Source organism: Cydia pomonella, unplaced genomic scaffold, assembly GCF_033807575.1.
Source record: "Cydia pomonella isolate Wapato2018A unplaced genomic scaffold, ilCydPomo1 PGA_scaffold_207, whole genome shotgun sequence".
NCBI classification, from domain to species: Eukaryota; Metazoa; Arthropoda; class Insecta; order Lepidoptera; family Tortricidae; genus Cydia; species Cydia pomonella.
The window spans coordinates 570,189-582,277 of NW_026907847.1; the positions used below are offsets into that span (position 1 = coordinate 570,189).

The 12,089-nt window shown below is 38.5% G+C and overlaps 2 protein-coding genes across 2 annotated transcripts in view; one reads left to right on the forward strand and one right to left on the reverse strand.

Annotated features, from left to right (window-relative positions):
- The window catches only part of LOC133533842 (uncharacterized), a 166,226-nt gene extending 154,521 nt beyond the window's left edge, over positions 1–11,705 (forward strand). Inside the window, exon 8 of the mRNA XM_061872900.1 lies at positions 2,935–11,705. Coding sequence (XP_061728884.1) covers positions 2,935–3,035 — 101 coding nt within the window. The 3' untranslated portion in view covers positions 3,036–11,705. The remainder of the gene's footprint in view (positions 1–2,934) is intronic.
- LOC133533833 (uncharacterized protein K02A2.6-like) lies at positions 5,313–6,320 on the reverse strand. Its single transcript, XM_061872891.1, has one exon. The coding sequence runs from the start codon at positions 6,318–6,320 to the stop codon at positions 5,313–5,315; it is 1,008 nt and encodes a 335-aa protein (XP_061728875.1).
- Positions 11,706–12,089: the final 384 nt, after the last annotated feature.

A 12,089-nucleotide genomic window follows, 5' to 3' on the forward strand; every position in this document is an offset into this window, starting at 1 on the left:
CGTCGATGGCAAACAAGTATACAGCCCGCCTGATGCTAAGCAGTCTCCGTAGCCTATCGGCGCCTGCAAATCAAAGCGAGATGACATTCACCGTACCCATACCTCTCTTTTAGACATAGTTTAAGTACATAGGTACCCGGGTCCATTCTCGTATAAATATTTTATTCAAGTCTATAAATTTAAAATTTATTTAAAAAGTTTTAGTCTTTTGATTCCAAGCAAAATCTCGCTTGCACAAATGAGACCATTACGTAACTTTTCCTAAAATCTGGACCTTAAGTAATCCGTCTAACTTCCCAAGAAGTTTTTTCAACTCTGCTCCGTTTTAAATGCCTTAAAACGGTTATTATGTAACGAGCTAAGGAGATTATGACATGTTTCTAAGCATCTATAGAAGGTAATTGAATTTTCGTGTTCTCGTTTCCTTGAGTAAATCAGTAAATTGGTGCTCATTAGGTTGATTCCTTATATTTGAGCTTGATGTTCCTGTTAATGAGGATATCGGTTTTTGAAGAGGAAGAAAATGATTAGTATATTTTATTGCGATTTTTTCGTAGATTTACCTATATATACTGTTTACATATAGTGAAACAAAGATGTTTACATGCCTATAGTACCTACTTGTATTAATTTGATGTTTGTTACACGATCAGAAAAAGTTTGTATGGCAAGATATAAATGCTACCAATTCACTTACTAATAAATAAAAGTAGCACACAGTAAAATATTTTAGCACCATATTAGTTTACCTCGTCTATTTGGCTAATAATAACTTGCACTGACGCTAAATATTGTGATAAGATTGTTAGGCAGTTCCCGGACTCCTAATCTATATGGGACCCAAAGAGGCTGCAACCGTAAAAGCGTTGAGCAATACGTACTTAACACTAGGACAATTCAACATTCCATGTAAATCTCCTTAGCGTCATTTATTTTCTTTACTATCCCCATTTGCAAAACCAGTAGAATAGAAACCAGTGAGGATGAGCAACAGCCGCAACGTAGACGTAGACGTTATAGGAAAAAGTTTGAATTTGGGATTTGATGCACAAGGATACTGTAGACAATTGAATGCGTTTTCCTTTAGCTGTTATGTCTTTATGTGTAGGTATATGCTGGATGGGGAAATGCTTTGGCCCGCATTATTTAAATAGTAACTGTTCCATTTTTCATTTTAAACTAAACCTAGTTTGACAATAAATAATATAAAAATATCATAAAAAATATTACAAGGTAAATATTACATAAACTGTACCTATATCGGATGAAATAGATTTTTTCGGGTAATAAAAAATATTCGAATATTCCAAAAATGAGCGGCTGAATAGTCGAATATTTGACAAATTCGAATACTCTAACAATCGAACTGTAAACCCTGCTTGCAATCCGGAGGTCGCGGGTCCAATTCAAACCCAGGCTCGTACCAATGAATTTTTCGGAAGTTATGTATCATTGAATAATTACCAGTCACTTTTCGGTGAAGGAAAACATCGTGAAGAAACCAGACTAATCCCAACAAAGCCTAGTTTACCCCCTGGATTGGAAGGCCAGGTCGGGATTTGTCGCTTTCGTAAAAACTAGTGCCTACGCCGAATCTTGGGATTCCTTGTCAAGCGGACCCCACGCTCCCATGAGCCGTGGCATAATGCCGGGACAACGCGAGGTATGCGGTTTTTTTATTGTACACGCACCACGCAAGAAGGGTTGTAGTAAAGTTATTTACCTATAAAAACAGGCGGCCTTATCGCTATAATGTTTTTAGATGTATTAACTTTCTAATATTCTACGATATCGTTGCCAAGGTTGTGTTTATATAAAATTCGGACATGAGAATAGGTAAAGCTCAGAAAATCCAGCGATCAAATCCCAATCAAAAAGCTTTATTGACCATAAAATTCTCATATCGGCTAAATGAACGAATGAGTAAATGCCTGAGACTCGATTTTTTCAACCAATCACATCTATTAACGGCTCTGCCATTGAAGCATTTTTCGATATATTCTAAGAAAGGAATTGTTAAAGCCTGTGATTTTTTTATTTATATTTCAAAACTAAGAATCTTAGTAATGTTTTAAGATAAAATTTTACTTTTTGTGATCAATTTAGAACAGTTAAGATTAATACATTTTCATTAAAATCGTTGTTTTTTACTTTAGATATCCCTTGCAATAGGTAGGTACAAAAGTATTAAATATTGCCCTTTGTTACCCGTTTAAAACGATACGTCTTATTGCTAAAATATGCTTAGGGTAATATCGTGCCCCTGCTGTCGGACGCAAAAATAAACAGCAGTTAATACACTGAATTAATTAATAAAATAAAGATATTCACGAATTTCAGTTAACAATAATTAATACCAAAGATCAAACGGCAAGTTTATTTAGCAGAAATACATTCAACCTTTTTATTTCATGAGAAATCTTTTATGTAATAGCCAACAAAGGCTGTTGTGCTTTTGAAAACGATCAATTTGCTTAAAAAGCTTTTTGATTCATGCTAAAATGTTTTTTTTTTCGATATTTTTTTTTTTTTATTCTCATTTACTGCATTTAATATTATCCTGCAAACTTTGATGAGTTTATGAAACGAATAAACTAATCATTTAGTAAAACCTTATAAATTTAAAATAGTACATTACGATACAAGTGCGAAAAATAGGAAATTCGAAACGAGTGGCGATAAATTAAAACACGACCGAAGGGAGTGTTTTAAATCGACACGAGTTGCGAATTACCTATTCGCACATGTATCGTACAACGTTTTACAGTACATATGGCCCTTTAAATGTTCGACACAGTAACGTAATATGTTAATTTTCGCACTAGTGCGGTAAAGTAGCACCATATGTACTGTAAACTATTTTACCTTGTAACATTATATTAAGTTGTTACATGGTAACTATATTATATATTTAACATTACACTCTTGTTTCAGGTGAAAACCCAGCGGCCATGCAATCGTCATCGCCGAGCTACTACATCCTGGGCCACTTCCTATTACCAGCACTAACGATATTAAACCTCTCCCTACGGTGACAATCGTAAGCTTAACTGCCTTAGCAGAACGTAGCTAAGATAAATACGAGTATCTTTTCTGAAACCTTTGTAGGACGGTTCGTTTTTGCGTGAATCGATTTAGCGTTCATTAGTGCGACAATGAGACGTACTTATTGCATGCAGATTTGTTTTTACTGCTGTTCACTGTGCATAGTACGAGTAGTAGCCGAGCCTAACAGTTTTTTTTTTAAATTCATTCTAGCGAATCTGATGTTATTTTTTTGGTGGTTTCATTTTGTATGTAACCAATAATCTAAATAAAATATGCGCGAACTCAAGCCGGAAATACACCTTGTAGGTTATTTTAACTTAAATGTAGGGAGGAGTTTGTTTATTACGAAGAGATAGTGACATTCATTTCTCATTTTGAACTATAGATGCAAGTCCACAATCTCATACTAAGGAAAATGTCACCTTGAGATTCTCGAGCGAGGTATTTTTTTACGAATCTATAACTGGAAATGTAATGTTTACTATTTGTTTAGTAATAGAAATTGCAAAGTAACCTTTGTCTGAACTATCAACGGGCTTTCATTGTTTTCATTAATCATCTGTCAGTGACTACTTTTTTTCAATTAAAGGGAGAAAATAGAACGCTTTTTTACTACTCATACACGGTTCGCAAGTAAAATAAAATTAAAATGCAACATTGGTTCTCCAAACATAAACGTAATTTTTAACTTTTAAACGATCAAATTAAGAAATTGATCAAGTCCAAAAACGATCACCTTGATAATGTTTCTACTACTTATATTTGGTAGAGGCCAAAATATCTTCCCTATGTGTATGAAAACGTGATACCTACGTCAATTCCGTGATGCGAGCTTGTGTCCAAACCAAAATCTGACGCGTTATAGGTCAGTGTGACATTCACAAGTGTATTTTTTGTAGCCGCTCCTGCTCCATAAACCTGTAGCCGCTCTCCCTACAGATGAAAATTAACTATGTATAAAATAATTGGAACAACTGATAATCTGAGTTTTTATTCTGAAATAGTCGTTAACATTATATAATATAATATGATATATTATGAATTTAAAGACATTGATAGTTTAATTTGCTTTCACATTACTTTAATAGTGAAAGGCTAGACGAGAGATTCAAGTATTATTTAGTCTAAGTAGGTCCTCAATTTCATAAACGGTGCATTCTCAAAACATCTTTTTCTACTCGTCGACTGTAATGGTTGAATTAAGATTTTGTATACCAAACTGTTATTGGGTACTTTTCATGTATGGGCTACCAACTAAACTATAATATTCATTTCGAAACGGTTTAGTCAAATATAATCAACCTGGTCAAGAGGACGAAACAAAACGATAGCTCAAATTAATTATTTATACAGTACAAACAATTGCAGAGCAATTGCAATTGGTTGTACAGTAGAAACAATTACTTCATAAGCCATAAACGCACATGTGACACCCTTAATATAGCAACATCCATAGACTACGAAAATCGCTTAGCGTTGCTTGTTAGTCTCCATAGCCTACGGTGGCCAAAATCAAGAAAAAAACTGTCTAAAAATTGAATTTAGCAAGGAGCAAGTACCAGGGCCTCATGAGTTATGAGAATGTGTCGTTCGGGCTCCGGCGGGCGGGGCGCGTACGAGTATGAAGGTATCGCGGCTGCTCGCGTGTCTTAAATAGCTGTATACTTTTGGTTTGTTTACCTATAGCTTCTATTAGTTCAAAGTATTATTTTTGTTGACTCGTAGAAAAAGTATTGTATACAATAGTGATATAATCAAGCTTTTCAATCTCGTACCTTACCTTAGGCAACTCAGCAAGCTTCGTTGCCTAAACCCGGTACTCGACTAAAAAGCTCTCTATTATATCACGATTGTATAAAATACTATTTAGATACAAAGTACCTCACACTAATGAGATGTTCAGTAGATCAATGATAAATAAGTAATGTTGGTGTAAATATCACATGCAGAAGTTGTTATTCGTTTACGGAATATCTATGAAGCAAACTTAGTTACGAGCATTTAGCCATTAGGTAACCATTGCTTGTAGTTAGATGTTCACTTTATAGTATACGGGGGTTGCTGAGGGATGAAGAAACGGAACACAGCGTTGTTCATAGGGCGTTTATTCCAGAACTGATTTTTACATAATTACCCACATGTTATTTTCATACAGTAGTTGAGTCTACCCTAAATACATATATGACACCCTTACACTTAAATTATGCTATATGTGTAGGTACTAAACTTATTTACCCTTATTATTTAATACAATGGGTAAGTGGCTAATATAAAAGGGGATCACCGTAGTGATCGACCGGTGGTATATTTCGACGAGGTCTTTGCACTGACGACGGTCCGGGTGGTATCGGTGGTGGTTGGGAGATTCCCGGATGGTCCATCGGACTCGGCCACGCCAACGCTAAAACTGGTGGTCGCGCTCTAATTTGATCTACATGCCTCTTAAACTTAGTTGATAAATCGTTTTCCTTTACCACTAACACGGTCCTAGAACCTATCACGGTATCCACCTTCCCTTTAAGCCATTTCTCCCCCGAGCTGTAATCCCTAAACCACACAAGGTCTCCTATCCGAAACACCCTATCGGTACCCCCCGCTTGTTGCACCTGCCGTTCTTGTGCCGCTTCCACACGCTGCTCGAGCCTGCGCCCGGGCCGTAACATGTCCAGACGGCAACGCAATGCCCGCCTTTGAAGAAGCATGGCCGGTGTTTGTCCAGTGGTGCTGTGAGGAGTATTCCTATACGCCATCAAATATTCCTGAAGAGCTTCTTCCACGTCTACTTGATCCCTAACTGCCTTTTTGAGCGCCCTTTTGCATAACTTAACAGCCGTCTCGGCGGCCCCATTTGATGCCGGGTGATACGCTGGTGTAAAAGTATGAGTAATCCCATAATATCGCATGAAGGTGTCTACCTCTCGGCTAGTAAATGGAGGCCCGTTGTCGGAAACTACCTGTTTAGGAAAGCCAAATCGTGCAAATATCTCCCTTAGCACTTTTAAAACCGCCGCTCCTGTAGTGCTGGTCATTAAGAAAGCCTCTATCCACTTCGAAGACGCATCTATTAAAATCAAAAAAGTTTTACCGTGCCATGGACCCAAAAAATCAACATGCACCCGCGTCCATACCTCCCCGGGGTACTCCCACGGCTTAACAGGCGCGCGCGGGGGCGCCGGCGCCTCCGCTGCGCACGTGTGACACCCCGCGCAGCACGCCTCGATGTCGGCATCGATACCGGGCCACCATACGTAACTTCGGGCTACAGCCTTCATTTTTACTATCCCTAAGTGTCCTACATGTAGTTCCTGAAGGATTTGTTCCCTAAACACTGGGGGAATAATAATCCTATAACCCCACATAACGCAACCCGAGTCTAAGTATAACTCATTCTTTCTTATAAAATAGGGTTGCAAATCGGTGTGTGAGTTGTGAGAGGGCCACCCTGACTGTAAGTATAAAACGATTTTGCTCAATAATATATCTTTTTTTATCTCCTCACAGACCTGTTTGTGAGTGATAGGTAAAAAATCATTAACAAAATTAATATAAGTGCACTCCGGTTGTTTCTCCCCAACCTCTGCCTTGCGCGGCAACCTCGACAATGCATCGGCGCCATTTTGACTGGTACTCACGTACTGTATATCATAGTCATATCCCGATAGGATCACCGCCCACCTTTGCATTCTCGAAGCTGCCATCACTGGTATACCCGACTTGGGGCCGAAAATAGCAACGAGGGGCTTATGATCTGTTTTAAGAAGGAACTTGCGTCCATACAAATATTGATGGAATTTCTTCACACTAAATATAATAGCTAAAGCCTCTCGATCTATTTGGGAATACCCGCGTTCGGCCGCGTTTAGTACCCGCGAAGCGTACGCAATCGGTCTTTCACTTCCGTCTGGCATCAAATGGGAAATGACCCCGGCTACCCCTACGCTACTCGCATCTGTGGTCAGCACCACCGGCAACCCCGAGGAATAGTGCACTAATACGGTGCTACTAGCTAATAATTTTTTTACGTCGCAAAATGCTTCACTACATTGCTCGGACCATTCAAACTTTACTCCCTTTCTTAGCAACGCATAAAGAGGTGCCAACTTGGAACTTATATTTTTTACGAATTTTGCATAATACATGACCATACCTAAAAACGCACGCAACTCTGTTACGCAAGTAGGAGTAGGTACCTGCTCGATAGCTTTAATTTTGTCCGGATTTGTATGGATGCCCTCTTTATCCACCACATACCCTAAATAAGTGACTGACGTGGCGAAAAATTTGCATTTTTCTTTTTTAATTTTTAAGCCAAACTTCTGCAACCTATCTAGCACTTTATGCAATGTTTCTATGTGCTCTTGGTCGTTCTTCCCGGTTAAAATAACATCGTCTAAGAAAACTCCTACTCTGGGCAGATCGGCAAACATCTGCTCCAGTTTTCGCTGGAAAATGCCAGGACTCGATGACAACCCGTAAATTAACCTATTATATCTATACAACCCTCTGTGCGTGTTGATAACGGTATAGGCTCTAGAGCGCTCATCCAGGACAAACTGGGCATATGCCTGGGACAAGTCTATTTTGGTAAACTTTTCCCCCCCATTTAGCTTGGTTAACAAATCCTCTACTCTAGGTAATGGAAAACGATCTACCTCAAGGCATTTATTTAGTGTCGACTTAAAATCTCCACATACCCTAATGGTTCCGTCCGTCTTGACGACGGGTACGATCGGCGTGGCCCAGTCCGACGAGTCCACCGGCGTGATGACGCCGTCGCGCTCCAGCTGGTCCAGCGCGCGCTCCACCGGCTCACGCAGCGCGTACGCCAGCGGTCGCGCGCGCAAGAACACGGGCCTCGCACCCTCGCGCACTCGCAAGCTCACCTCGCCACCCGTATACCGACCGAGCCCCTCCGCAAATACTTCACTGTATCTGGAATTAAGTTCATTCAAGTTAACTCGTGCAGTGACCTCGACGTCATGACATGACAACTCGTCCAATTTGAACCCTAACTCACGTAGCCACATCCTCCCTAATAATGGTTCTTTGCCTTGATGTACTACATACAATTCCAATGGCTTGCATACATTTTTAAACCTGACATTTACTATGATTTTTCCCATGGGTTGCTTTTTTTCATTGGTATAATAACACATAACAATATCACTATTATGTAATGGCAAATGGGAAAACAATTTAAAGTACAAATCCCCATTTATACAAGAAATAGCACTCCCCGTATCAACTTCCATTTCGACAAATTTTCCCTCTAATTTTAACGGCAACATGAACGGTTTACACTGGTAAATATCGTTTACATTAAAAACATTGAAATGTACCTCATCGCTGAAATCGCTGCTTGCTTCGTCTTGTGCTTCATTTTTGTATGTACAAACGCTCATCTGTAACCTGGGACACATCTTCTTCAAGTGCCCCGGCTGGTTGCACACGCGACAAACATAATTTGCGAATTTACAACTCGATGAGTCATGCGGCCGACCACAAACACTACATTCCTGCCCCGATGAAGTACGTGGTGCTGCTTGCTCGGTACGGCGCCAATCTCGTTGTGCCTGGCCCTGGCGCCTGGGTCCCAAAGGTTGTGACGCGCTGTTGCCCGGCGGTCGCGTCTCATTGTTGTTTGCCGACCGGTATGACGTCACAACTCGCCTGCCGCGCCATGATTGCGCCGATACCGCATGACAACCACTCGACGTACTCGGGCTGCCTTCCATGCTTTTTGCCCTACCATCCACCACTGCTGCGTTTGCCTGCGCTGCCTCCATAGCTACCGCTAGTTGTAAAGCCCGGTCAAACGAAATATTATCTTCGGTAAACAACCGCTGCCGTATTGTTTCATCACAAAGTCCACACACTAGCTGATCTCTCAAATTTTCTTTCAGCCCGGTCTCAAAGACGCAATGTTTTGCTAACTTTTTGAGTTCTGCAACAAACTCCGCCACCGATTCACCAGTCCTTTGTTTCCTGTTACGAAACCGGTATCGTTCCGCTAACAAACTCGGATTTGGTTGCAAATGGCCGCCCATCACTTTCACTAACTCAGCGAACTTTTTACTTGCCGGCTTATCGGGTGTACATAGGGTCACTAGGAGTTCATAGGCTTGATTACCCATAACCGTAATCAAAGTAGGCACTTTATGTTCTTCCTTTGTTTCGTTGACAACGAAATACTGCTCCAAGCGCTCCACGTAAGTCGACCAGTTGTCCGACTCCACATTAAACACTTCCAATTTACCGATGGTCATATTTACGTTGCAAATAACCCTATAGAACTTCGCGCGGACTCGAAATCGTCGCCAATATAGTATACGGGGGTTGCTGAGGGATGAAGAAACGGAACACAGCGTTGTTCATAGGGCGTTTATTCCAGAACTGATTTTTACATAATTACCCACATGTTATTTTCATACAGTAGTTGAGTCTACCCTAAATACATATATGACACACTTGTAGGTATATCCATTTTTTTTATTTATATTTAATGATTCATGAACATTCACGCAAAAACGTTTTCATATTGCAATGATTAACATATAAATAATTGTAAGTGTATAATTTACTGTGTCCATGTAAAAATGTCATCACTAAAATAAATTATTGTTAATGAATGAATGTTAAAATTATATACAATATTTGTAAAAACAGGGAAGTATTACAAGTAGGTTAATTTTTCAGAATGAAATAATCTTGGCCATTTGATTTCAAAATTATATAACTCTACTGATGTTTATTATAAAAGTTCAGTGAAGCTATTGAGGTTGAGGTGTAGCAAAGGGGACGCAATAAAAAGCGGCGGCGCGGCGGGGCGGCAATCGGGCTCCGCTTCGGGCTATAATCGCGAAAATTTAAGTTCGCTAATTGCGGGAATCTTTCTCTGTCACTCTAATTACGCCTTCATTGGAGTAAAAGAGAAAGATTCCGCAATTTGCGAATTTCGGTTTACGCGGTAGGCCCCCTGGTTCGGCGCTACGGGCAAAGCAGCCCCTTCGCGCCCTTGCGTAGCATAGCGCTGTCACTAATGCTCGCGCCTTCAGCTTTTTACATAACACTCTAGGTGTAGGACAGACAAGATCACCTGGATAATGAGGTGCTCTGATTTGGATTTTGGTACGATTTTGTGTTTAATTTATTGGGTTTTTATACTTTTTATGTGCATAAGGTATATGTTACTCTAAAAATGTAAACACCCAAAGTTTCAAAAATACGTTTTTGTTTTTTTTTATATAAAACACATTCATTTTGGCATATTCTATACAATAAAACCATAAAAAACATATCTCATAATGATATCCCACTATTGAAAAAGTCCTGCGTAACCTTTGCTACATCCCAACCTTTTTTTATAAAGCTTCATAATTTTACGATGATACATTACTTATCAATAAAAAGACGACGTTTATTTAAGTGCGACAGTATCATTTGAATTAGGTATAATATATGCCAATAAAATGTATAGCTATAGGCAATTAATGAAGTGACATTAATTGTAAAATCGTATTAATCTGTTATTTTGATCTGTTTGGGTTCTTATCTTAAGTATGGTCCTATCCTACACATCAGGGAACTTGGCACCATACTGTTGAAATTTAGGGTTCGGAGCAATACTGTAATAATGCTACATGAAGTAGGGCCCGAATCGCGCTACTGAAAAATAGTGAATTTATTTTAAGTACAACGCAATGTCTCAGCAGCAGCAGCAGAAAGAAAGCACGAATATGATGCTTTGAAGTAGAAATGCTTCCTGCTAAATCACTAAATACTTTGTCCTGCTTTCAAGGAACGCTTTAGAAAAGTAATCTATTATTTTTTGAATAATTACAGTTTAAACTGTTAAAACCTACGAAAACCATCACTTTAAACTGGTTGACGGGGAACTGGAAAACATTTTACTGACATACTTTTTGGTAGCTTCTGAGAATATTTAGTGTCATTAAATTTTTGAATATTTTTAAATAGCATCTTTTTGTATTAATTAATTTTAATTTCACTTTCTGCTTGACAGTTCATAACACGGCTGTATCTACTTATCTTTGATGACGCTTTGCGTAACTTCAGATGTTTAGTTCATTTATCAGTTGGAAAATAGTGAAATAAATCAGAATTTTAGTAGAAATAAAAATATACATGCTGGTCGTATGGTAACGAGGTTTTGAACAATAGCCTTCTAAACAATATCAACTTCTCTCTTTTGAAACACTACTATCTATTAAACATCCTATAGCAGAAACGTTGGCGTTACAATCTAGGCAGAAAATTATGAGGAACTTACCCTTTACATACTGATCAATTGCTTATACCTACTTCTTATCAATTAATCTTAAATGTCACCGTAAAAACGCAATTAGTTAATTACTTATTTAAAAGGCGTTTCATTCGTTTTAAAGTGTTTATACAGCTACAATTGGTGTCAATAGTTGTTATTTAGCACGTTGACCATCCATAACATTGACTATATGTCTCACTGTAAAGTGTAAAATCACTATAAAAATGTTGTAAATAATATGATTCATGTAAGTATATGGTATCCCTAAGTATTGTCATTGTCATTGTTAAAGTTGTAAATACCTAAATTGTAATAGTCTTACAGCAGGCCACATTATGTAATAAAACTAATAAAAAAGATGTTCATTTTAGAATGTGTTTTATTTAAGAAATATACATAGCTACAAAAACATAACCACTTAAAATATAAGTAAAAGAACAAACGATTAATCGGGTCTAATTACTTAGGAACCCAGGGGTAGGCCCCCTGGTCCCAAATTATTAACTACACCCTCAAAAACTAGTAACTATGAAACCAAAAGAATGTAAATGATTATATATGCTATAATTGATATTTGCTGTGGCTTATTATTTAAAAGTGGCTTCAAGATTGATTACCCTTTTTCTAATGCTAATATAACAAAGTATAGTGTTTTTAATGCATTCTTTCTATCTCATATTATATAAGGTATAGGAAGGTAAGGTTTCTACCCGCCTCACTATACGGCCAGTGCAAAACTGTTACATCGCCAATAGTA

Coding starts and splice junctions, on each gene's coding strand:
- LOC133533833 (XM_061872891.1), bottom strand. CDS start 6,320: ATGAAGGCTGTAGCCCGAAGTTACGTATGGTGGCCCGGTATCGATGCC.